Source organism: Bubalus kerabau, chromosome 1 (assembly GCF_029407905.1).
Source record: "Bubalus kerabau isolate K-KA32 ecotype Philippines breed swamp buffalo chromosome 1, PCC_UOA_SB_1v2, whole genome shotgun sequence".
In the NCBI taxonomy this organism is placed as follows: Eukaryota; Metazoa; Chordata; class Mammalia; order Artiodactyla; family Bovidae; genus Bubalus; species Bubalus kerabau.
This window is the reverse complement of record NC_073624.1, coordinates 3,473,807-3,500,438: the sequence shown is the minus strand read 5'-3', so window position 1 is coordinate 3,500,438 and position 26,632 is coordinate 3,473,807. Positions and strand designations below refer to the sequence as shown.

Below are 26,632 nucleotides of genomic sequence, written 5' to 3'. Positions count from 1 at the left end.
CAACCATGACATACCATGTGGGATTTTACTGTGAAAAGCGATATGAAGACAAATAAGGCAGGTACAGAGATAAGAATGACAGTGAGGTGGGGAATCAAGGAAGGCCTCTTTGAGGAGGTGCCCTCTGAGCCAACAGATCAGTGTGAAATGAGGGAGCATGGCTCACACAGAGCTAGGGAAAGGCATAACTAGGGCAGGGAACTGTAAGTACAAATGCAGGGAGGCAGGAAGGAGACAAGGTTAGTAGTGGGGCCTGAGTAAGCAGAGAGGAGAGGAGGTGGTAGGAGATGTCATTGGCGAGATGGCCAATGACCAGAGCAAGCTGGGTCTCAGAGACCATGGTCGTGTATTTGAATTTTATCTCAAGTGGGTTGGGGAAGTATTTGAGGGTTTTGAGCGGGGAAGGGCCTGATCTGATTTCCAGGTTGGAAGCATCCTCCTGCTGTGAGGGAGATAGATTGTAGGTGGACAGGATTGAAAGTACAGGGGCCTCTTAGGTGGGGTCCAGGGAAACCAAAGGCACGGGCCTGTCTGCTGCAAGAGCACTCGGTATGCGAGTGAGCTGGTCCTGACTCAGTTGGGTTAGTGGCCGTGGAGGTGGTGAGCTGTGGGGAATTCAGAAAAGATGCACGTGCTAATGCATTGGCTGTCAGAAGACAGACTACATGATTTTCAGGGCCCCGTGCAAAATCAGAATGTAGGAACCTTCTTCAAAGATGGTCAAGAATTTCAAGACGACCACAGCAGAGCTTTAAAGCGAGCATGGGAACCTTCTAAGTGTGAGGCCCTGTGCAACTGTCCAGGCCACACCCAGGACAGAGGCACCCAGGCTTGGGGCCCTTACAGCACAGCCCCTCGTCCCACTTGTCCAAAGCTGCTCCTAGCACCCCAAACCAGCTCTGGACCCAGGCCCTGCAGGAGCACAGGTCAAGGGTCTCCAGAAAGCCCTGCTACTTGCAAGGGTGAGCAGGAGAGGAGGGGAAATGTCACATCACCTTTTTTTGGTCTCAAAGACACTTTCCCTCCCGGCCACTTACAACCTCTACCCTGGAGAGGGTGCAGGGCAAGCTAGCCTTCAGGTCAAAATGACCTCTGTGAATGCGCATTTCGACGATTGGGAACCCCCCTACCCCCACCAGAGTTTCAAAGGGACCCCTGCCGCAGGGCTCCTCTGCCTCCCAGGGGACTGCAGTCACCTCTCAAAGGGTTCCCATGGAGAGGGAGTCCCTCATCCCACTCCCCCTCCCACGCCGGCCCTCTGCCCCTGCCGCCCCTGGCTCCTGTCTGATCGGGTAGGCGGGGGCTCACACCAAAGCTGCCAGCCTGGGGAGGGCAACTCTCTGGGCAGGGCGGGTGTGTCTAAAGCAAGTAGTGGGCGGAGACCTCCCCGTCCCGCCCCCAGCTACGCCCCCGAGGCTCGACACCCCGCCCCCACGCGGAAGGTCGTGGAGCCAGCACCGCGGACGCGGAACCCGCACCATGGCCGCCCCCGCGCCGCTTCGCGACTGTCAGGTACCCGGAGGCCGCCCTCGGCCGAGCGCCCGCGGCCCCGCATCCCCGGGATGGCCCCGCGACATGTGGGCTGGTAGGACTAGAGGTTCCTGGGGTGTGGTGGTGGCAGGGCCCCCCGACAGCCCCGCGGGCGTCCCGGGCGCACAGAAGGCACCAGAGGATACTCCGGTGCGCCCCACCACCGAGAGATCTGTGGCAGGAGGCCCGGCCCCTCGGCGACCCCAGATCCTCTTAAACAGCTAGCCCAGCAACCCCGTCGTCGCACGGAGGGGAGGCCGGGCAGTGGAGGGTGTCGTCTGGGGCCCGCTGGGGAGGGGAGCCGAGGAGGAGGAGCGAGGGGACCTGCCCCCACTGTTATTTGGAGGGGCCGCCGGCTGTGCTCCGGGAGTAAGGGGAGCGGCCTGTGCCCCTGGCAGGATGCCTGGGCCGCCACTACAGTGCAGAGTTCTGAGAGCTGGAGGTGTTCCCTAATGTCTGACTGAAAAGTGGAATGAGAGCAATCGCTTTGGTGGTTGGCACCCTGCAGGCCAGGGAGAAGGACCAGCCCCTGGTTTTGGACTCCAACTCTAGCCCCTCCTTTGCCCTGGCACACCCCCTGCAGCCTGATGAGTGCCTCCCCCTTGCTGAGCGTGGGAGCCTTGGGGGGCACGTCCCAGTCACCCAGGTATCCTCCAGAGCCCCATTTCACGGAGGGGCCAAAGGTCAGAGGGAGGGAGGAGCTTGCCTGAGGGCAGTTGGCTGCTCTGTAGTCCCTGGCAGTTACTTAGGGATGGCCCCACCCAGGATTCAACTCTCTTTGAACTGCACCATCTATGAAATCTGGGAGTCTGCACCTGGCCCACAAGAATGGGGCTTCTCCAGGCCCATACCTGCAGAGTACAGGCATCAGCACCTTCGGGGTTTGGGGGTGGAGGCTCGTGTGTGCTCTTGGAAAGGCTACAAGGAATAAGACGGCTTCTTGATGTGTGCAGGCGTGGAAGGATGCCCGGCTGCCGCTCTCAACCGCAAGCAACGAGGCCTGCAGACTGTTTGATGCCACCCTGACCCAGGTACGCCTGCAGAGGGAAGGGGCAGTTCCGTCTGTAAAGATCCAAGAGGAGGTTTCTTAAATTGGTGAATGGTTTTTATGTTCATGAGATATATGTTTGGTGTGTCTTAGAGCCGCATTTATTTGCACCACGAGGACATGGTGCTTCCACACTGGCACAGTGATCTCTAGCTTCCATCCGCATAGCTTGCTTAAGGTTACAGCCGAACTGCCGTTCATCCGATGTGCTGTCCAAGTAGAGCTGGTCAGTGGTGACCGCATACAGGCATGGCACTGGAAGCTTTCAAAGCTTTCCCACTTTATCCTGATTTTATAAACATTGCAGCCCGTTAACCCCACTCGTACCCAGAGTTATTGTACCCTGGTAAACTCGAGTGTAGAAAGACTTCCTGGGGACCTTCGTGATGCTTTGAAGCATCCTTGCACTGGACCGATGGCTCAGGCCGCTCCCAAGTCCAAGTCAGTGGCTCAGAAAGCCATGGGTGCTTTTTAAGCTGCATGCAGACTTGAGCAATCCAGTGCAATAGAATCCATGTCCTCTGTATGCTCAGGATGGGGGAACAGTTCCACCTGCCCCAGGACATAGCTGGGAGGTCCTCCAGGTCTCGGGCATTGGTCTGTGAGGGTGCTGGGGGTTTTGGTGTGGAGCTCCTCCGTTTAGGACATGAGCCCTCCCTCTCCCCTCTCCTGGGTCTAATCTGTGAATATACTCTTCCACCTGTGGCTGTTCTAAGCCCTTCCACCGTATCACCAATCATTTCTAACTGCAGTCAAGGAGCCTATAGTCTTAGAACTAGGAGCGTCTCAGAGATAAGGTCCAAATGCTTTGGTTGACAGGTAGGTGAGCTGAGGCCTGGAGAGTAGGGCTGACTCCTGCAGTGAGTTAAGAGGGGCAGGATGCACCTGGGTCTACACACCTTAATGGAAAATTAGGTCGGGGCTCTTGCAAGAGCAGTAAGGCCGCTACCTGCTGATTCTATCCATGTAGCATAAGGACCGAGGAAGCTGCTAGAAACATAAGGGCCATCCAAGAGACAACGGGGGAGATGCTGTCGGCTTGCCCGGGGGCTGCGCCGTGTGCCTCTGAGCTCTTTACCTGCTTGTCCCCTTCCCCTTTTGGCTTTTGCAGAGCATGATTTGTTACAGGAAAAATTCCTCAGCGCAGCCCCACGCTGCAACCCCTGCCAGTGTGTACGCTGTCCCCTGCGTCCTTGTCTCTGTGCCCACTCCCCTGTGTCTTGTTAAAATACCACGTGCTAATTCTGTATAGATGGAGGTTGGATATCAGATAGAGCACATTCTAAAATCTAATGCATTATTATGGTTTTAGGATTTTTTAAGGTTTCTCTTTTGATGTGGATCATTTCTACAAGTCATTTCTGTTTTATGTTTTGGGCTTTGGGCCACCGGACATGTGGGATCCTAGCTCCCCCAGCAGGGATGGAACTGGAAATGCACCCCCTGCGTTGGAAGCGCACAGAATCTCAACCCCTGAACCGCCAGGAACATCCCATAGAGTTTTAAAAACTAGGCATTAAGGGATTTTTCCTGGTGGTCTGGTGGCTACAGCTTCATACTCCCGGTGCTAGGCCGGGTTCCATCCCTGGTCGGGGATCCTGCCTGTTGCTACTGAGCTCCAGTGCTGCAAGTAAAAGGTCCCGTTGCCACGGCTAAGACCCAGGGCAGCCAAATCAGTGAGGAGGCATTAAAACAGAGAGACTGGAAACAAATTGTCAAGAGCGACGATGAGATGAGATTAGGATGAAAGTGAGAGTGAAAGTCGCTCAGTCGTGTCCAACTCTCTTGAGACCCCATGGACTATACAGTCCCTGGAATTCTCCAGGCCAGAATACTGGAGTGAGTAGCCTTTCCTTTCTCTAGGGGACCTTCCCAACCCTGGGATCGAACCCAGGCCTCCTGCATTGCAGGCAGACTCTTTACCAGCTGAGCCACAAGGGACGCCCAAGAATCCTGGAGTGGGGAGCCTATCACTTCTCCAGTGGATCTTCCTGACCCAGGAATCAAACCAGGGTCTCCTGCATTGCAGGCGGATTCTTTACCAGCCGAGACACCAGGGGAATTAGGATAAGTTTGATCTTTTAGCTTGAGCGCCTCTTCCTCTTTTCTATTTTAATATATTTTTAAATTTATTTTTGGCTGCACTGGGTCTTCACTGCTGCTCAGACTTTTCTCTAGTTGCAGCTAGCGAGGGATTCTCCTTGCGGTGGCTCCTTTTGTTGCAGAGCGTGGCCTCCAGAGCATAGAGCACAGGCTTAATAATTATGGCACATGGGCTTAGTTGCTCCACGGCCTTTGGACCATGGACCAGGGATCGAACCCGTGTCCCCTGCATCAGCAGGAGGATTCTTACCCCTGAGCCGCCCGGGAAGCCCTTCCTAACTCTCTATAATGGATGTTTACTATGGTTCTTTTCTAAAAAGAATAAATACAAGTACCCAAATGTCAAGTGCCCTCTTGAGGCTGACGAGGCTGACACTGCGGGCAGGTCACCGGTCAGGAAGGACTTTCCTTTAGATGTGTCGTTTTTGGACACAGAGGCCTCACTGGCCCTTGAACATGTGGTTTGAGTTACATCTATTAAGTCTCTTCATCTGAGATGCACCCAGCTACATTTTCTTTGAGCTGAGGTCCAGAAAATACTCAGTGTTCTAGAAAGAAAAAAAAAAAAGGTTTAGATACATGCCGTCATTTACATGAACTAAAAGCTCCCTTGGGACAGCTTTGTTTCCCCTTTTAAATTTCAGTACGTAAAATGGACCAACGACCAGGGCCTTGGTGGCATTGAGGGCTGCCTGTCAAAGCTCAAAGCAGCAGATCCGACCTTTGGTGAGTGATGCCTGCCCTGGGTTGAGGGCCGTGTTTCATGAGTCCGGCCCCTTGCTGGCTCTCTGAGTACAGACCTCAGCTGGGCCGCAGAGGGCAGGCCTGTGCTGGTGACCAGGTTGGAGGAAGGGAAGATCACAGTCACTGCTGTGCTTGGAATAACAGCTGCTCCCATAAAGATGCCAGTTTCTATAGAAGGTGTCTTTCAAACGTTTTCCTTAATTGTACATTAATTCTGCAAGGAAGACTCTGATCCCATTTCTCAGATGAGGAAACTGAGCTTCAGACAGAGTAAGAAATACACCCAAAGCTACCCAACTGGTAGTTGGGGATCTGGGATCAAACACGGCTTCTCAATCCAAAGCCTGGAACCCCCTGAAACACAAGAAGTGGCCTCTGCAGCCTCTCTGTATACTAGTGAGGCCTCCCCTAGAGAGGCTGGGCAGGGGAGACCGACCTGGGGACAGGGGCTGTGGTCACAGGCAAGCCATGTGCATGGCAGGCATGGGGGTCAGCCCAGTGCATTCCAGAACCCCAGCAGGGTAGCCCCAGCCTGGGTAAGGTTCTGGGCTGGGGGAAGGGCTGAGGAGGGGAGGGCAGCAGGGACCCCCCCACCCTGCCACCGCCCCCGCCACGGCCAGGTCCCACTGAGGGCAAGGGGCACAGAACAGGGGATGAAGGAAGCTGTCAGGGGAGCTAGCCTCTGGGCGTGGGCTCAGGCTCTCTGAGCAGACCCTGGTCCCAGGTCAGACGCGGGGGCCAGGTGTGGTCCCAGCACTCTGGTTGGGTCCTAGGTCCCAGACCCGGGCTAGGGACTGGAGTTTGAAACACCAGTGGACATCCTTCCTCTGTCAGGGTGGGGGCTGGCAAGCCCAGGTGGGACCTGGGGGCCCGCACACCTGCCGGCAAGACTGCTGCAAGGGCCGCAAGGCACCCCCACCCCAATCTTTCTCGGCTGCCAAGTTCTCAGCGCAGGAAGGCAGCCAAGACACCATCATGGCTTCTGTGCTCTGGGGGCCAGCCCCCCGACAGCATCTACTGGGGGCCCTGGGAGGCCCTGTGCTGGTGGCAGGGATAGTAGCAGCTGATGAAGGAAGCAGAGGGGCTTCCGAGGCACCCCGAGGCAGCCCCTGACCAGCTCACCTGGTGGTGGGGGCACAGGCGACCCACACACTTGTGCTCCCTGGAGTGTCCTGGCTGGAAAAGTGTTCGGGGGTGGGGGGGCGGTGCAGGATGTGTTAGGATTGCTGCACCTCCACGCGCATGGTGAGGATCTGAGCTTTGCACTGTTGGTGGGGACACAGCCTAAGGCCACCTGACTTGCCCCTCCTGGGACTTGGGGTGTTTATTTCACCTGCGGGACCTGCCTGGGCTGGGCAGGACCATCTGAATCACCAGCTCTTTTCCCACTTTTCGCCAGCCATGGGCCACGCCATCGCTAATGGCCTCGTGCTGATTGGCACCGGAAGCTCCGTGAGGCTGGACAAAGAGCTGGATGCGGCTGTGAAGACGATGGTGGAGATTTCCAAAACCCAGCCCCTGACCCACCGGGAGCAGCTGCATGTGTCTGCAGTAGAGACCTTTGCCAAGGGGTGAGGGGCCTCCCTGGGCCGGGGCTGGCGCTCCAGGGCCACGCTCGCTGGCCGATGCCACAGGCTGCCCCAGCGCTGTGTAGAAGGGGCTGGGGGTGATGCCCACCCTGCCTCCCATGCCTGTCTAACAGAACCACACCTTGTGTGCCGCTGTACCCGCAGCTGACTGAGGACACGGTTGGTTCAGATTCCTAGTCTGACATTCAAAGCAGCTTATTTGGTTCCATTGAATAAGTTGGTTATTATTTTCGTTACAAAAATAATTGCCACAGTCCATGGGGTCACAAAGAGTCAGACTCGACTTAGCGACTGGATGACAACATCAAAAATAATAGGATCACAGTAAAGAAATAGATAAAAGAGAGGGGAAGACTCTTGCCCTTAGACTCCTGGTCCTAACACACCAGGTGAGCATCTGCCCATTGCCCCTTCCCCCCTGGTTCCCACCTGTCCCCCTGTGTGTCCTGTGGCCCCAGGATAGCCCGTGTGTCTGCTCGTGCGGGGAGGTGCCTGCAGACCCGGGTGACCGGAGCTGACGGTATAGGAGTTCTGAAACAGTGACGTCCCGGCCTTCCTGGTGTCGCTGCTGTTCAGTCGCTAAGTCATGTCTGACTCCCCGTGACCCCATGGACTGCAGCACACCAGGCTGCCCTGCCCTTCACTGTCTTCCTGGGGAATCAGTGTGAATGTCAGCGCAGGGCTGGAAATCTACCTCTCAGACTCCCCACAGCTGGTACACGGTCTCAGGTGAATTAGCAACTTGTGAAACCAGTTTTTTTGTTTGTTTGCTTGAATTAGAAAGTAAACCATCCCACTGGCTTTTGCATTTTCCGAGCCACAGCCTGACACAGAAACGTGCTTGTGTATTTTAAGCAGCTCAGTGCAAGCCGTGACCCTGGTGGGAAGTGAAGCCCCTTCCACTCGCCGTGTGTGAACTGAGTTCGGGGTTGCTGAGATACTTCTCTTGGCTTCCAGGAACTTCCCGAAAGCCTGTGAGCTGTGGGAGCAGATTCTCCAGGACCACCCAACAGACATGTTGGCCCTGAAGTTTTCCCATGATGCCTACTTTTACCTGGGCTACCAGGAGCAGATGCGAGATTCTGTGGCTCGAGTTTATCCCTTCTGGACACCCGACATCCCCCTGAGCAGGTCGGTGCCCGCTAGGAGTCACATGATTTCTGTCTCAGCCTCGCTCCTCTGCCCTGAAACTCGTGAGACTGCTGTTGCTATTTCCTGTTTCTTCGAAGTGAAAAGGTGGGAGTTCCCTGGTGGTCCAGGGGTCCGGCCTCTGTGCCTGGGTTGGACCCCTGGCCAGGGAACTACGGTTTCGCCACAAGTCTCAGCCAGAAAACAAAAAGTCAAAAGGCTTCACATCTTCATTTGATCTTTATCCCATCCTGGGAATGAATACCATTTTATATCAGTCAGCACTAAGTAGTTTTTGCTGCAGTAACAAATATTCTCTAGATCTTTTACTCCACTTCTTATTACGAGAAAGACGAGCTTCTCCCTCGTGATACATGTCTGTCAGAGGCAGGCGGAGTCTCTGGGCCCATGCCGTTGTCTCCCTCTGGGATCCCAGCTGGTGAAGCCACTACTCTCTGGACACGCCAGCTGCTAAGAGGAAGGAGAGCTCTCCTGGGGGACTCGCATGGCATCAGTGCTCAGAGTGAAGTGCTCTGAGTCGCTGGCCAGATCCAGTCACCCCCCCAGGAGGCCAGGAAGCACAGCGCCACCATGGGCTGGGAGTAGAGGGAGGCGTGGGCTACCTGTGAGCAGGCCGAGGGGCCACCACACGGGTGCGCCTGCACTGCGTCTGCATTGCAGGCCTGTTGTGAAGGGCCAGGGGACTGAGAGGTTGCAGGGCTGTGTCAGGGCTCTCCAGAAAACGGAACCAGCAGGGCGTGTGTTTATTGTTACTTGGCCGCTAAGTTTTGTGTCCACCCCACGGACTTAGCCCGCCAGCCTCCTCTGTCCATGGAATTCTCCAGGAAAGAATACTAGAGTGCGTGGCCATTTCCTCCTCCAGGAGGTCTTCCCGACCCCGGGATCCAACCCGAGTCTCCTACGTTGGCAGGCAGATTCTTTACCACTGAACCACGAGGGAAACCCAGGATATGTATATCTATGTCTATGTTATTTGCTCACACCCAGAGGGAGAGAGAGGGGGCGGAGGAAGGAGGCATTGGCTCCAGGGACCGTGGGGACTGGCAAGTCTGCAGCCATTCCAGTCTCGGCCTTCATCTCCACGTGGCTGTCTGTCCTCTGTATGTGTCTCTGAGTGTCTTCTGCATCCAAAACCTCACTTTCCTTTCTCCTGTAAGGACACCAGCCATTGGGTTTAGGGCCCACCCTCATCCAGGATGACCTCAGCTTAACTTGATCTTGATAATGAGCTGCAAAGATTCGAATTCCACGTAGGGCATGTGTCCAGACACACCATCTGGGGGGACACAGCCCTGTACCCACCGTGTCACGGGTGGAATGGTTCCCATCCATTTTTAAGAAATAATAATTTTTGTTTGTTTCCAGCTACGTGAAAGGCATCTATTCTTTCGGACTGATGGAAACCAACCTCTACGATCGGGCGGAAAAGCTCGCCAAAGAGGTAGGTGGGCCCTTCCTGAGGTGCGGGAGCGCCCTGGGGGAGCGGTGTCGGGGCGCAGAGCAGGCCAGGCTCAGCCCCGACTCTGCACCCCATTTCCTGCGGGGAGGGCATGTGTTAACAGAGAGGGGAGCTCCCTCTGGCCACCTGTGCCCCCCGGGTCTGCAGAGCCACCTCGCACAGGTTGGGAAGGCCCGTGGGGCTCCGTCCGCCCCTCCCCCTCTGGGCCGCACGGCCTGGAGTTCTGTGCACCCCGGCTCCATGTCTCCAGGGCCCCCCGGGTGTATTCTGGACCCAGACTGTGTAGGTGGGAAGCGGGTGTCAGCGTTGCCTCTCCCACCTGGAACCGCAGGTTTCTAAGCGTCGCAGATAGCACCAAGCCTCTGGGAGGGGACCATGAGGTGCTGAGTGAGGCTTGTTGCCAAAATTCCACTGAACTATCAAGTTAAGAAGGGAAGAAAGGGAATTTTACTCGAGCCAAACTGAGGATTGTAAGCCGGGAAGCAGACAGTTCTGAGCACTGTTCCGCCTGTTAGAACCTGAAGGTACAGTCGCTTACTTTTGTGAGACAAAGGACCGAACATCGAAATGACATCCTGATATTTTCCCTAAAGGCCACCAAGCACACGCAGTCTGGATAAGCACGAACAAAGTGAGCAGCGAGTCACCATGCCCCGCTGCAGAGCTGCGAAAGGGCAGAGTTCTCTGAAGAACTTACGCTGCTAGCGTCGGAAGAGAGGGAAGAGTCCATCTCTAGGGCCGAGCAGGCACTCCCTTCTTAGAGGAGCTCTGGTTAATGTGTGATGCAGACGTGCACTGCTTATCAGGGAGCCAGGGAGGAGGCCCGAACAAGCACAGAGAGGATCTTATGCTTAATTTTTCTCGTCCTGCCTTAAAATATAAATTTTATCTCATCAGGCTGCTTCTGGTGGGCCCCGACCTGGCACTGGGGCCTGCTGGCCAGGCCTTCTCTTGTGGACCACCTCCACCAGAGGGAGCCGCAGCCAAGGGCACAGAACTGGGCGGGATGCTACATGCTTCCCGCAGGCCCGGCCCCTCCCTCTGTGCTGGGGCACATTGGCTGGCCGCTACCCTGGCCGCACCCTGGACACCCTGGCTTGCAGGCCCCAGGGCCTCTGCTTCTCTGACTCAGAGGCGCCTCCTCCAGCGCCTCCCCTCCCAGGAGCAGAGACTGAGGCCCAGGGTGGGACCACCATGTACCCGGGAGTGACAGCCGCTCCTGGGCCTGGCTCAGGGCTGGCCCTCACTTGGACATGCCCGGTCCATCTGCTGGATGCAATGCCATGAGGCATTGAGCCCTTCATCACTCAGAGGAGAGCAGCCGGGCTCTGGGAGGCCAAGGCCAAGGCCGCCCAGCCCACAGAAGGCAGTGCCAAGCTCCCCCAGGCTGCCTGAGCACCATCCATGCTGCCTGGACAGACCTGCTCCCCAGCTCCCAGCAGGGCTCGTCCCCCAGACGTTGCCTTGAAGGGCTCCCAGCACCCTCCCTCTCCCCAGGGGGCAGTGGTGCCCTGCTGGGGCCACAGGGCTCATGGGTCTCTGCAGACCTCTGGGCTCACAAATAGAGGTGGGACTTGACAGGAGGTGACAGGGTCTGTGATGCAGTCCTGAGTCAGGGCTTTGAGGAGGGGACACAGAGGACTTCATGGTACTCTTGGCTCCGTGCTGGGGGACCAGGCGTCACCTCCCAGGGGGCCAGCTGCAGGAAGGTCCCCTGGATGCCTTGGCATTGGGCCCTCCTGCTGGGCGCCTTCTGTGTGGGCACCTGTGGGTGGCAGGATGGTTCAGGAAGTCAGAGGGCGACCAAAAGGTGAAGGGTCACAACCACAGGAGCGGGAAGGGGTGATGTGGGGGGCCCCCTTCCCTCCCTTCAGACTTGTTCTCCTGCAGGCGCCCACACGCTGACTCCAGCACCAGTCCACTACAGACAGTTACTGGGCAAGGCCAGGCTTCTCGGAAACCGAGAGTAGGCTCCACAGGCTCCTCTGGGATCAGGAGAGGCTTCGTGGCGGTGACACCCGGGCCTCATCTGCAGGCTGAACCCCCAGGGCAGAAAGAGCCAAGGGCGGCCGCGGGGAAGGGAGAGGCAGGCCCGGGCTGGCTGATAGACTGAGCGCTGATAGACCGGGGCTTAGGGCAGAGGCGGGAGGGCTGGGCGCTGGGAGCAAAGTCTGGGGACAGCAGGGCCAGGTCACCCTGGCCAGGCAGACTCTGCCCCAGGAAACTGTGGGGGAAGCAGGTCAGCGGGGAGGGCGGCCACGATCCCCACAGCGGGTGAGAGCAGCCCCTGCCCTGAGCCCCGGCCCCGTGCTGCACCCCCGGGGTCTCCCGCAGCGTCCCGGTCCTGTGGGGCTCCGCCCCAGGCCCCCGGCATCCCTGCAGGCGGGCCCCTTCTCTGTCCCCACGCGGACCGGACGGGCGCGTGCAGTGGGGCTTCACACCACCCGCTGCAGCGCAGACCACCTGGCAGGGGCCAGGCCAGGGGCAGAGGTGAAAGGCACGGGGGAACCTAGGCGGCAGGGCCGGGGGGGCCCGTGGTCGGGTGTGGGGGGCCTGGACCCGTGTGGGTGGTCCCCAGGGTCGCGGGGAAGCTGGGCTTACTGCCCCGTGCCGGGCTCAGTAGGCGCCCAGTAGCCTCACGTCCCTCTGCCGTGTTGTCGCTGGCAAGTCCACCAGTCGTGTGAGTGGCCGTCGCTATTACTGGCAGTATCAGAGCGAGCCTGGAAAGCCACGCGTGTGGTCCCTGCGTGTGTGTGGGCCTTGCGTGTGTGTGGCCCTTGTGTGTGTACTAGTCGGGAGGGGCCGCTGAGAGCCCCTGGAGTCCGTGCACACTCAGCGTCCACTGGCCTCCATGGCAGCCCCGAAAGGAAGCTGGAGACGCCGGGCGGCGTGTTGCACGTGACTCAGCTGTGTACCGGAGGCTTGGGGGTCGGGGCTGGATAAGCCCTGCTTTGGAAAGACCCCACCGCCGCCCCACTGTGCGGCTCTGGGCAAGTCACTCAGCCTCCCTGAGGCTTAGTGTCCTCATCCGTGAAGTGGGCACTGACACCCTCGTTGGCAGCATCCAGCGTTCGGTTCACGGGCTGGTCTTTGGGGTCGTCACTTTGAGGCAGAGCCCAGGCCTCTGGTGCCCCTCTACTTGGGACGCCTTGTCCCCAGGTGGACTGACTCACGCATCATCTTGATTTGTCCTCCCGCCTCCCCCTCCTCACCCACGTAGGCTTTATCCATTAACCCGACGGACGCATGGTCGGTGCACACCGTTGCGCACATTCACGAGATGAAAGCAGAGGTCCAGGAAGGACTGGAGTTCATGCAGCACTCAGAGGCCCACTGGAAGGTATGGTTCTTGTCCATCCACCTGCCCTCATAAGTTAAGCTGAGGATTAACAGCCACGGTTACTGGGTGCAGCTTAGTTTTGGGGAAACTTCTGTTCCACTTGGAAGCATTCCTATCAAACCACCGGGTCCCCTGGGAGCCACATGGCTCCCCAACACCTGCCAGCATTTTGCGGACAATTCTAGAATTGGTCGTGGCCTGAGGCATTTGGCTGTAGAAGGGATGGATGAGAAAAATTACTGGGTGAATAAGAACCCAGGCTTCCCAGGTGGCTCAGCAGTAAAGAATCCTCTACAATGCAGGAGACTCAGGTTCGATGCCTGGGTCAGGAAGATCCCCCACTGGAGAAGGAAATGGCAACCCACTCCTGTATCCTTGCCTGGAGAATCCCGTGGACAGAGGAGCCTGGTGGGCTACAGTCCACGGGGTCGCAAAGAGTCAACCACAACTGAGCGACTAAACAACAGCAACAATCCAGAGCCCGGCGCTGGTGAGAACCACGAGGGCTCTGAGCTGCCTGCTCCGCCACTGGCCAGAGGGCTGGACACGGGCCCCAGAGCCACAGAGTGTCCTCGGGGAGCAGCTGGTGCAGCCAGGGGCCAGTGGGGTGGGTGAGGGCCCAGCGACTGTCTGCAGGGCTGGCATGCGGGGGCCAGGTCCCTGGTGGGGCTGTGGCACCCCTGCCATCCAGACCTCTCAAGCCCTGCCAGGCCCTTTCCTGGGGCCTGACTGCCCTGGGGCCTCCCTGTGCCCGCCTGCGCCCAGCTGCGGTGGCCCTCCACCCTCACACATGCCTCTTGTCCTCGGGCTTGTCCCTGGCACACACCCGGGCTACCTCTCCAGGGGTGGTCTGCTGCCCAGCCCTTCTCTGGGCCCCGGTGGGCACCCAGCAGCGGGTGGTCAGCGACTGAGCAAACAAAGGCGAGACCAGGAACCCGGCAGGGAGCGGGGACTGGCTCGGTCACCTCGGTGCCTCCCAGCGGCTCCCTGGCCCAGGAAGGCCAGTGAGAAGTCATTGACGAGAAGGCAGCGCCCCGGCCTCTCCGGGATGGGTATTAGGTGGAGCAGGCGAGCAGGTGCAAGGTGCACTTGGAGAACTGTGACGGCATCAGGTTCGGACTCACGTCTTTTAAAGGATCCCCAGACCCTGGGCCTGACCTCGGCCCTGGGTGGGGAGTGGAGGGCGCAGTGTGGGTCGGGCCCCGGACCTCAGGCCTCCCCGGCAGGTACTGACCCCGCATGGAGAGGGCGCCTGGGCAGCCGTGCCCTCCGAGGGGGAGGCCGGGGAGGCCTGGCCAAGGCCGGGTCATTTGTATTCATTCCATTTACTTCCTGCCCCAGACTCTGGATTTCCTGGGCCTGGGTGCTTGAGGCCTGGCCTCTCCCCAGGGCAAGAGCCCGATCCCTCTGAGCCTCAGTTTCCTCATCTGAAAAACCTGCTGTTGCCACTGCCGTGAGGCCCCTGGCCCCAAAGGAGCACCCTTGGACGCTGGTCTGACTCTTAACATGAGGCAGCCCTTGATGGCTGGGCTCATCTGGCAGGCGCCGGGCCCCGACGCCTGTGCAAGGCCCCTGCCGTGGCTCCTGACAGTCTCCAGCCTGACTGCACGGCCCAGGGGCAGATGGCGGGGCCCGCGGCTCCCCTTCCTGTCCTCCAGTGCCTGCCTCTGGCCCTTGGCTGCTGGCACCAAGCTCAGTTCTTCAGGCTCCAGTCAGTGTCCCAGGCTTTAGCTCATCCCAGGACCCCACTGAGGGTCCTGCCCAGGCTTCTCTGTCTTCAAAAGGCCTGTCAAGTGGAGCCAGCATGACCACAGCACGACAGGGGCACTCTTGGGGGCATGGAAACCCAGAGGAAGCATCCCACCCAATTGGGCTTGAGGGGGAAGCACTCAGAGAAGGCTTCCTGGTGGAGGCAGCCTATGAGATGAATGTCGAAGGGTGCGTAGGAGTTTGTGGACAAAGGACAGGGAGGTGTAGGATCACTGTAAACAGAAGTCCGCAGTGGCCTGTGACAGAGGGGAGCTGGGAGGGTTGATCCTCAGACATAGGTGCCAGGTAGACGTGGGCCGTGGAGGAGGCAGCGTTAGCTGCCTCCCAGGAGGTGGGAGGTGTCCAAGCAGAGAAGGAAGTGTCTGTTGCAGCCCTGTAGGCTGGCACTCGTGGTGGTGCCCAAAGCAGAGCAGCCGCAGCCATCCAGGTGCCACCCCTGCCCCCTTATCCCCTGGGCTGTGCCAGGACCTGCAGAGGTTCGGCCCTGGGCACAGCTGTCTGTCGGGCTTTACTGGGATACCCTGCCTGTTGGGCACAGTCGGCCTCTGCAGCCATTTGGATGGACTTCCTCATTTTCTCCACACCACACCTAAGGAAGGAGAGGCTTGGGGTGCCAAGTGGCCCCCTCTGGGTGGCTCTGGTTTTCCTGTCTCCTCGTCCTGGGGCTAAGATGCCAGCCTGCCATAGCCTCAGCACCCTCAGTAAATTCAGGCACACCGCTTGCCGAGGCTCAGGGCTGAAGGAATGGACAGGCGTGGACTTGCCAGCCAGGGCAGCTGAAGCAGGGGCTGGGAAGTGTTTCCTGCACCCAAAGCTGCGGGGTTCTGCGTTGACACGGACAGCAGCTGCTTACCCTCCCGTACCGCGCCCCCCCAACCCCCCACCCTGGGCTGTCAGATTTTTCTCATTCTCTTGTTCTTTCCCCAGGACTCTGACATGCTTGCTTGTCATAATTATTGGCACTGGGCCTTATATCTGATTGAAAAGGTAAGATGACCGGCTGTCTTACCCTACAAAGATGGAGGGTCTTACCCTCCAAGGAAAGAAAGGCTTTTCCTCCTGTGCTGTACTGTATACCCTGCAGAGCAGTGGTGTGTTTGTGCATTTCAGCGGTGTTCTCACGCAGTCGGGCACTCATGTTTTCAAACAGCTTTTCAGCTTTGAACTCCTTTAGGTATTTCCCACTGTCCTGGACTCAGAAATCCTGTACACACGTGTGCCATTTGTGGCGACAAGGCAGCTCCAGTGTGAACTGCTCCAAGGCAGCCCCTGGAGTGAACTTCCAGGCCTGCACCCCACGGTTGAACCTGGATGAGCCGTGGGGCCCTCACAGTGCTTCACCCCAGTGGGGGCGCGGGTGTGGGGCCATGCTGGACCCCAGCGATCCCACCACTGGGTCCCATTTATAAGGGCTCTTCTTACAGTATGTCGTAGAGAAAATCTAGAAGCTCCCTAAAGGTCCAAAGAGAAATGCTTGGAAGGTAAGGACCCTGTAAGGATATGCAGAATGCAGTAACACAGCATCTTCAAGAAAGCGGTGAACCCAGCTGAATGGGCCATGAGGAAAAGACAGAGAGGAAGAAACCGTCCTGGAAGAAATAGATGGGAGAGCTCTCAGCCGCTCGACAAGTGATTCATGCGAAAAATGATGCTTTCTCAGAAAGGGTCCCCTAGCAGCAGCTGGTGCCGTGTCTCCCACCTGGGAAGAAGGGCTGGGGCTGGGTGGGTTCCCCTCCTCCCATCCCGAGACCCACCAAGCTATGGGCAGGCAGGCTGGGGCCTTTGTCGAGGCGTTTTCAGTTCATGTCTCAGCATCTCATTTCACCTCCTCCCCGTGTTAATCCCGGAACTTCATTTTTCCAGGGCGAATACGAAGCTGCATTGACCATTTACGACGACCACGTAAGTCCACGCTTGCACTCAATTCAGTTTATTGCGTCGATTTACCTTCAGTCTCGAACAGTTCCCTGATCCGGTCCATGTTGCCCCAGACAGACCCACAGCCGGAGCGAGTGCCCAGCTCTTGTGTAAGACCTCACAGCACTGATTCTCTCCAAGGGCGGTGTTGAAACCCAGAATGGGATTTGACTCTGCTCGCCTGTGGGCGTTGGGAGATTGCTTTCCCAGATGGCTCGGTGGTAAAGAACCCACCTGCCAATGCAGGAGATGCAAGAGATGCGGGTTCAATCCCCTGGGAAGATCCCCTGGAGGAGGAAATGGCAACCCACTCCAGTATTCTTGCCTGGAGAATCCCATGGACAGAGGAGTCTGGTGGGCTGCAATCCATGGGGTTACAGAGTCGGACACAATTGAGCACTAGATAAAGCGTACATACTGTATTTTACCACGGTAACCAGTGTAAGTGTGCGGTCACCATGGCAACCAGTTTGTGTGTACAGTTACCATGGTGACCACTTTAAGTGTGCGGTTGCCATGGTAAGCAGTTTACATGTACAGCTCTGTGGTGTTCAGTACATTCACATTGCAATGCAGCCTTTACCACCATCCATTCCTGCAACTTTTTTATCTTCCCAAACTGAAAATCCCCACCTACTCAACCCTAACCATTCCGCCTCTCTCCAGGTCCTAAGTATATGTTTGAAAGTGAAAGTGTTAGTCACTCAGTCATGTCTGAGTCTTTGCAGCCCTGTGGACTGTAGCCCGCCAGGCTCCTCTGTCCAGGGAATTCTCCAGGCAAGAATACTGGAGTGGGTTGCCATTCTCTTCTCCAGGGGGTCTTCCTGACCCAGGGATTGAACCCAAGTCCTGTATTAGCAGGCAGACTCAACTTTTGAGCCAAAGATATGTGTTTAAAAGAAAAAAAAAAGCCTAACTCACAACTTCTGGGCACCCCACTGTGGGCTTACGAACAGTATGGGGCACAGACATGCTTGTGATTTGAGGCTCTGAACCCTGGAGAAAAATGCTCAGTAGGGTTTCCTGTAAGAGGAAAGCCTATGTAAGCTCCACCCTATATAAGGCACTCCTCGCGGTAGGGAGTGAAGGGTGACGGGAGCTTGTGGGGTGGGGTGCAGACCTGCTGGAGCAGGAGTTGTTGTCAGGCCAGGTGGGGACACGTGGTGCGAGGGGGGCCAGGGCCCGACGCCCACTCCCCCGGGGCCAGTGCGCTGGGCTCTCTCCCAAGCCTGTCCAGTGTCCCTCGGGCACCTGGAGCGGCCCAGGCCCTGAGAGCCGAACGGCCCTGAGGGGTGCATGGAGGGGACGCTGGCGGTGGCTTCCATGGGCTGAGGGCCTGGCCCGGATGGGCGGACTCGGGCGGTCCCTGCAGCCCCTCACCCCCTCACCTGCCCTTGTCTTCCAGATCCTCCCCAGCCTGCGGGCCAGCGGGGCAATGCTGGATGTGGTGGACAGCTGCTCCATGCTGTACCGGCTGCAGATGGAAGGTAGCCCTGTCTGCTTCCTGGTTCCCCCACTCCAGTGTGACGAGCGGGAGGTGCCGTGGCTGGGGTCCAGGCCAGCGGGAGCGCCTGAGCAAGTTTCTCCAGGGCCTGCTCTCAGCCCTGGGACAGTGTGGCCCCAGGTCAGGGGCCAGGCCCCCGCTGCCCTTTGTCCTGGTTCCCACTGCCCGTCGGAGCGCAGGCGTCCAGCTCCAAACCTGGCGGGCCCCTGCCGTCCCCACAGCCTACCTGCCCGGCCTGCAAGGCACAGGTGGCACCTGGCTACCAGTCTCTGGTGCCATCTGTTTCTCAATGCCCAGGGATTTCAGAGAGACGCGTTTCTCAACAGTGTCACCCAATGCTTGGACGTGGCCGGGACGGGGTTGGTTGTATCCCTGGGGGCCACGGAGGGCTTCCAGCCGACCGCTGTACTGGATGGCTCTCTCCTCCCTCTCAGGTTCAGCAGAGCCAAACCCCTGCCCACCATAGGGCCTGGGTCAGCGGGACAGAGTGGGGATGAGGCTGTTTCTAGAGTGCTCTGGGAAGGCTTCTTAGAGGAGGTGAGACGGAAGCCACGAAAGGGAGCGTAGGGTTTTGCTGAGGGGCGACAGGAAAGGACATCATAGCAGGGAGCGGCCTATCCAGCGCCCCAAGGACGGCAGCCGATGGCCTGTTCCGGGGACGAGCGAGCGGCACGGCCCACGTGCTTAGATGGAGCGGAGGAGGCTGAAGGGCGGGGATGGAGAGTGATGAATGCGGCTTTTATCTGCGTCTTGGAGGGCCTGTGGGGCCAGGCTGAACCGGTTCTGTCCAGCAAGCGGGCTGAGCAAGGGGAGGCCAGGCTCGAGGGCGCGACGGAGCTGGGATGCCAGAGCCTGGCTGGTGGGGCCTGTGTTTCTGCTCAGCCAGAGCCTCCAGAGCTGGGAGGGGAGGGGAGGGCCCGGGGAAGCTGCGTCCTGCTGACCCCGACCCTGTAGACCCTTCGTCTGTGGAGGTCCAGCCCGGGCCTCAAGCCTGGGCCCCCCGATTGCCTGTGAGGAGGGGCTCAGAAGGGCCGGGCCCTGGTCTGGAGGCTGGGAGGCCCCATCGGGGTGCCATGGGGCTGGGGAAGGGAGAGGAAGGCCACTCGCTTCCGCACCGCAGAATGGAGCCTCCAGGCTGCTTCCAATTGACGGGCAGAGACATGGAGGTCCAGGGCAACCACAGGGTCGCGGGAGGAACGTGAGGAGCAGGAGGGGGAGTCGGGTAACTTGCAGGATCCACGAGGGACAGGAGGGGAGGTGGTGTGAGAGAGCAGAGCAGAAAGAACAGTCTTGAGCTGCAAATACAGACCCAAAGGAGTGCTCAGTCGCTTAGTTGTGCCTGACTCTTTGCGACAACTCTTTGCAGTCCCATGGACGGTAGCCCGCCAGGCTCCTCTGTCCATGGGATTCTCCAGGCAAGAACACTGGAGTGGGTTGCCATGCCCTCCTTCAGGGGATCTTCCCAGCCCAGAAATCGAACCCAGGTCTCCCGCATTGCGAGCAGATTCTTTACCATCTGAGCCACCAGAGAAGCCCCAAAAAGAAGACCCAAAGGATGCTCTTTATGAATTCCGCAGGTTCTGACTGGCCCCCTGCCCCGTGTCAGGGGCCTTCCCAGTGAGAACCACAAGAGGAAGTTTTACAGTGCTCCTGCTCAGTCGCGTCTGACTCTGTGCAACCCCATGGACTGTAACCCACCAGGCTCCTCTGTCCATGGGATTCTCCAGGCAGGAAGACTGGAGTGGGTTGCCATTTCCTTCTCCAAAACAGTGGTTTGGGGTTTGTCAAAGGGGTCAGAGACTTCATTGAACACCCTTCCATAGCTTTTATTATTTTGATTGGCTTTCTGCCATACCCATCTGCTGCTTTTATGATTAAACAAAGTTAACGTAAGCCAGGCCCAAAGGCCTAAGCCCGAGGCCAGATGCTGCCTGCCAGCTTCGCGGGGCCTCCTCACGTAGAACCACCCGTGGGGGCCAGAGGCTTGTGCACACAGCGCTCACGCCAGGCCCGCGGGTGTCCCCCCGTGTCCCCAGGGGTCTCCGTGGGCGAGCGGTGGCAGGACGTCCTGTCTGTGACCCGGAAGCACAGCCGAGACCACATCCTGCTGTTCAACGATGCGCACTTCCTGATGGCGTCCCTGGGCGCGGGGGACGCCCAGACCACGCAGGAGCTGCTGACCACCCTGCGGGACGCCAGCGAGTACGTGGAGGGCCTGGGGCGGGGGGGCGGGGGCACTGCCGGGGTCCAGCCCCGGCTGATCCAGGGTATTCGAAGGAGAGACGGCGTAGGCGGCCTATTTATTTAAATATTTATCAAAGATATAAAGAGTAATAGAATGAGGATAGCTCAGTGAGGAAATTCAGTGGAGAAAAGCGGCTGAAATAAGGATAGCTCAGTAGGAAAATTCAGTGAAGAAAAGAGGCTGAATAAAATTCCAAAGCAAGGAATTTACGTCACCTACGAAGGCCGCAGGCGTCCTCCCGTTCTCCTGAAGGAGAGGAGACACTAAGGCCTCCCCGGTCAGATCTTAGAAGCCCAGGCAAAATTAGTAGGCTTGACGAGCTTCCCCGCCTCAGAGGAAAAATTCAGCCAGAAGGTGAAAGAAAGAACGACATGGGGAGACCAAATTTCGGTGAACAAAAAAGGGGTGTACTTTATTTTCCAAAGTAGTTTTATACCTTAAGTTGTGCATAGAGGATAATGGGGGAAGGGATGGAGTCATGCAAGGACAGCAGTTCCTGGTCCTAATTGAAGCCAGGCTTTCAAACTTAACCTATGCAAAAGTTCAGATGATTTACATCATCTTCTGGCCAGGAGGCCTGTTAACATTTTAAGAAATTTATTTTTCTCTAAAGGTGATTATTCCAAAGTCAGGCACCAGCCTCCAAAAAAGCATTGGACAAAGCTGCATTCCTATAGGGCAAAGGTGAGGTGGGCTCAATCAAGAAAAGAATTAACTCAAGGGTCCAAGGTTACAAACATTGAGGCTACTACTTACATTTCTATACACCCATTATATCAATCAATACACTGCCAAGGACACAGTAGGTACGGAGTATGGAGACTTAGCAGCAAACATTGGCCCAACAAGTGAAAATCCCTTCACCAATACAATTTCTAATCAATCTTTTAACTACTCAAAGGAATCTGTGTTTAGACAGTTTAGAACATCTCCTGCCTCTCACAGTTGGGAGGCTCTGAACAATCACATGTGGCCGGAAAAACCCATTCAGGCAGGCTAGAGGATTTCCAAAGGAGTTTGTAGGTTGAAACACTGTCACACCCAGGAATTATTAACTGGAGCTGTAAGTTAACGCTTTTTTCAGAGAGAGGTAGTGGGGGACAGCCCCCCGTAAAGTCAGAGGTGTAGGTGAGAGTACAAAGCAGAAAGTAGGCAGACTCTGGTTTTGGGGGTAGATGCTCGCGAATTTCCAGGGAGACTCCTGAGGCTTGATCCCGCCTTTGCGTATGCCGAGCCTCCTTCCTCATGACCTTTGCCACGGGCGGAGCTCGCTCCCCGCACAGCACGGCAGACCGCCTCTGCCTGCTGGGAGGCTGAGGGTGGAGGCCCCAGGTGAGCACAGCCACACGGATGCCCGTGGCAGGTCCTCCCAGGGGTGCCCCTTAGACGAACATCTTCCGAAGGTGCGTGCCCCAGGTGTTCAGTCTCCCCCAGGTGTGCGTCCCCACGGGGCGGGCCCTTCGAGGGTACAGTTGCTTCCCCCCGGGACACAGAGCAGTCTCTGTCCTCTAGGCCTCAAGGTCAAGGTCAATGTCACGCCCAGGGGAGGTGGGGAGGCCTGGAGCCAGAGGGACTGCCCCTTACAGGGTCTCAGCTCTCTGCTCTCAGCCTGCTTCCTCAGCTGGTGGGAGAACGGGGGCAGTGACATGGTGACATCCCCCGCACCAATCACAGCGGGCCAGAGAGTCCGGGGAGGCACAGTACAGGCCACCAGGGATGTGGCCAGCCATCTCCCGAGTGGAGGGCTACAACTGGGGACCAGGAGCCCTGGTGGTTTGTCCCAGCTGCCCAAGGGAGGGTGACACCCATGGCCACTTGCCCTGCCCCTCCTCCTGGGGCTTTGGCCATAGCTTGAGGCCCCCAGCCCTCATGACCCAGACTGGCCACCTCCTGAGGGCCCTGGGAAGACGAGGCCTGCCCCAGCTGCTCATTCGGTCCAGGGGCAGCACCAGCTCCAGAACCAGCCTTGACTTGCTTTCCCTGCGAGGCCAGCTCTGCTACTCCCATTCTACAGATGAGCAAACTGAGGCCAGGAGTCAGGGCACCGGCCCGAGGCCACAGCGCCATTGGACTGAGTTGAGAGCCCTGTTCTCTCCCATCCCTGGTGGCCTGTCCTCCATCAGCCCACCTGATCAAAGCCCCTACTGTGTGGGGCACAGAGTCAGGGGCGCCGGGCTGAGGAGGAGGCCACCCTCTTAGGGACCTGAGTCGGGTGAGAAACCAATGTGCCGCCACGGGGGCAGCACAGAGCTGAGGGCACCCTCTCGGGCTGGCAGGTCCCCCGGGGAGAACTGCCAGCACCTCCTGGCCCGCGACGTGGGGCTGCCCCTGTGCCAGGCCCTGGTGGAGGCCCAGGATGGGAGCCCCGACCGCGTGGTGGAGCTGCTCCTGCCCATCCGCTACCGGCTGGTCCAGATAGGAGGCAGCAATGCCCAGGTGAGCCCCAGCCTTGCACGTGTCATGCAAGGGCCCTGGGGCCAGGAGCCCCCACAGTCCGCAGCCCCTGGGCGCCCTTGGGGTGGGAAGATCCTTGCGGTTCACACCCCCATGAGTTTATCCCTGAGGACTGGCCAGCCTGCAGTGGGGGAGGGGGTCCCCACCCCTCGTCTTGCATCACGGGGTCTCACGTGCCTGATGCATCTTTCAGAGAGATGTCTTCAACCAGTTACTGATTCACGCGGCCTTGAACTGCTCGTCTGGCCTCCACAAGCACGTGGCCCGGTGAGTTCCTCATTCTGGCCCAGAGCCCAGCCAAGAAGGACCCCGAGCACAGCCCCTCTCACTCGGGGGTCTCCCCCGGACTTTCAGGGTCCCAGAGGCTCCCACCTGCCTTGGCCGAAGGTGGTGCCCGTCTCTAAGCCTGTGAAGACACGAGTCTCCGAGGGTGCCTGGTTCTCCCCTCTGAGCATCTGCAACTCGACCAAAGGGGCCGAGGGCCCTGCCTTCAGTGCCCCCTGCCCTGCCCCCCCAGCGCACTCTTTGTCCTGGCCACGCTGAGCTTGTTACTCGTGCAGGCCCCTGGGCCTTCACACGTGCCGCCCCTCTGCCTGGGACGTCCTTCCTTCTCCTGCACCGGCTGATGCCCACTGAGCCTTCAGGCCTCGGCTCACATTGTCCTGCCAAACTGTGCCAGGTGCCAGGGGGAGAGGTGGGTGGGTAGGCCCCAGCCGAGGCTGCGAGGAGCTTCCCTCTCCTGCAGGGAGTAAGCGATTCATTCCACAAACGTGTGTGAAAACGCTGTGGGCGTGGGCACACTGCCTGGGACGCTGTGATGGAGGGGCTGAGTGGACGGGGGCCAGGGTGAGAGGGAGCCCGTGGAGGTGACATTCAGGCGGACTCCTGAAACCAAGCGGGTTTAACCGGCTCAGAGGTGATCTGCTCAGGAGGAGGGGTGCGGCTGGAGGATTGGGGGGTGTTGGGGTGGGGGCACCCCAGGAAGAAAGCTCTGGGAAGCCAGCCACTGCCACAACCTCTGTGCTCCCACCCCCGGCTCCTCTCAGTCCCACCGGCCCCAGTGCCCTGGGGGTGAGATGAGACCCCCTCCTCGCCCAAGTCTCCTGGCCAGCTGGAACGCCAAGGGGAAAGGGGTGCCAGGGTGCCGGGTGGGTGGAAGGGGTGTCCTGAGGCTCCGTGAAGCTGCTGCTGCAAGTCCAGACTGCACAGGGGGGCCCTTGCTGGACTCTGGAGGTTAGAGGTCAGGTGGAAGGGGCCAGAGTCCATGCAGCCCATGGCAGGCAAGGCCCAGCTTCCTCAGTGGTGGTTCCAACCGAGCAGTGCAGGTGGTGGTGGTGCTGATGAAACAGGCATGGATGGTGTGTCCCACGAGTGTGGACAGACACACAGGAAGTGGTTACACCCTGTAGCGCCCTGGACGCATGGCCCTCTCTGTCAGCCCCCCACGGCCACATGCAGAGCCGCACACATTCTCTAGTGCTGGAGCTGCTTGGGGGCTCCAGGCCTGGTGGCAGCTGGGCAGGGAGGGTGGGGCCCTGTGGACAGAGAGGTGGGCGAGGCCTTGAGCAGGGGAGCCGGGGTCAGCTGGGGGGCACGATGCGGTCCACGCTGGGGGTGCTAGGGAGCCCGCTGCCGGCGGGGTACCCTCCTGGCGTCCTCACGCTGCTCAGCCCCCCTCCCCTCCAAAGCAGAAAGCCTCGGCCCCCTGCCATGGTGTCCCCAGCCCCAGTGCCAGGCCCAGCCCCTTAACCCCGCCCTCAGTGCAAAGGATCACTATGTTCAGTTGTTTGGGGGGTTTTGTCTTAAATTATCCTCCCTTGTTGAAAGCTGGAATTTCTCCCTCACTGTCCCTTTGGCCGCTTGATTCCCTAGAACATTCTCAGGCATGTTGTTCAGTCGCCCAGTCGTGTCCGACTCTTTGCAACCCCATGGACGGCAGCACGCCAGGCCTCCCCGTCCATCACCCACTCCTGGAGCTCACTCAAACTCACGTCCAGTGAGTCAGTGATGCCATCCAACCCTCTCATCCTCTGTCATCCCCTTCTCCTCCTACCCCAAGTCTTTCCCAGCATCAGGGTCTTTTCCGGCATTCTCAGGCATGGTCTTCCCCTCCGTCTCCACAGTCACGCCCCACCCTCTGGTCCAGGCACTCCTTATGGCAAGGAGACAGGCCCCCAGTCTTGGGGCAGGTGAGGCCACAGGGGTGTGCCCACCCTGAAACGCTCTGCATTTGGGCATCACCAGGACACTGCCAGGGTGCTCTCCAATCATCAATGGCCTGGGCCAGCATGAAGATGTGGGGCGGGAACCCAGGCTTTCTCGACCTCACAGCGCTGCCCACCTGCTGTCCGCTCCCCACCCCTGCCAAGGCCCCGTCTCCTGCCTCTGGGCCTTGGTCCCACCTGTCCCCTGGGCCGTGATGCCAGCCCCTCCCTCCACCACTGGGTGAGGGGGCGTCTTGCTTTCTGCCAGCTCAGCCCCAGCCCATGCTGCTCGTGTCCTGCCTTGGGGTGGAGAGCCATCCATCCCCCAGCTTCTAGAAGGTTCCAGCACCGACCTTGTCTTTGTTTCCCCAGGAGCCTTCTGATGGAGCGAGATGCCTTAAAGCCCAACTCCCCCCTGACAGCTAGGCTCATCCGCAAGGCGGCTGCCGTCCACCTCCTGCAGTGAGCCGGCCTGGCTGCCCACCCCGAGGGGCCTCTGCGACCCTCAGACCGGCTGCTGCATGGGCTTCGCAGGGTTACAAGTGGCTGGGGCCAGTTGGCTGGGCCTGTAAAGCAGAAGTCCCTGTAACCAGCAGCGTTACAGGAAGAGGGGCAGAAATCAATTTTCGGCATGGTTCCAAATCTTCTTCTAATCCTCGCTCAGGGCCACAGTGCAGTTTCAAGCAGAGCCTAGGTGGGGGTTGCTGTTTCATTTGCCTCGAAAACTGGTTTCCCAGGGGACCCTCCTTTACACCTCCCAGTTCAAGGGTTGGAAGGTGGGGGTGGGGTGGTAGTGGGCTCAGCTTGGGGAGGGGAATCTCCCATCCACCCCTAGGGGCACCCCTCTCCCCACTCTAGGCTGCCCCTGGGATAAACCCCATCGTTCTGCCTTCCTCTCCATATTCTGGAAAGGCTCTGTCGTCCCACCTTCTGGATGAGGGTACCCCTGGTGGGGAGTGACTTGCCCAGGGTCCCAACTAGTGGGGGCCCTGTGCCTCCTGGGAGAGCGGGGCTCCCACCTCAGTGCCTGGGCCCTTGGCCCTTCTGCTGTGTCTGCAGAGACGTCTGCAAGCTTCCCCTGGGGCTTTAGTGGCACTGATTTGGGTAGATTTTCTCTTAAATCTAAACTGCACATTGTCAACCATGATTCTTAAAAATTTTTTACTTTGCATGGGAGTACAGTTGAGTTGATTTATGATGTTGTGTTAGTTTCAACAAAGTGATTCAGTTATACCCATGCATATGTCTGTTCCTTTTCAAATTCTTTTCCCATTTAGGTTGTTATAGACTATGGAGTAGAGTTCCCTGTGTTCTGCAGTGGGTCCTTGATTATTTTTGTCAACCATGATTTTAATCATATGTATGCACACTCGCTGATCTGCTGTGCTTTCTGAGGTGTGAGGATTGAGTGTGGAGGCAGAAGCCAAAGCCTTGTGACTTGGCTTTAACAAGATCTGAGCCAGTTTTATAACTGCTGCCTCTGTCTCCCTCCCCGCGGGGAACCCGGCCCTGACATCCAACTCGGTGGTGCTGTGAGAGGCAGTCTCTGCCCACTGGTGTTTCTCAGGTTCCTTCA

At 58.4% G+C, this 26,632-nt stretch overlaps 1 protein-coding gene across 1 annotated transcript; it reads left to right on the top strand.

Moving 5' to 3' along the window:
* The first annotated feature begins 1,424 nt into the window (after positions 1-1,424).
* TTC38 (tetratricopeptide repeat domain 38) lies at positions 1,425-26,432 on the top strand. Its single transcript, XM_055562193.1, has 14 exons — positions 1,425-1,512; positions 2,484-2,561; positions 5,326-5,407; positions 6,825-6,996; positions 7,972-8,145; positions 9,529-9,604; positions 12,843-12,962; positions 15,660-15,719; positions 16,596-16,634; positions 18,055-18,136; positions 20,190-20,355; positions 22,675-22,834; positions 23,046-23,119; positions 25,429-26,432. The coding sequence occupies exons 1-14, from the start codon at positions 1,480-1,482 to the stop codon at positions 25,520-25,522; spliced, it is 1,410 nt and encodes a 469-aa protein (XP_055418168.1). The 5' UTR covers positions 1,425-1,479; the 3' UTR covers positions 25,523-26,432.
* Positions 26,433-26,632: the final 200 nt, after the last annotated feature.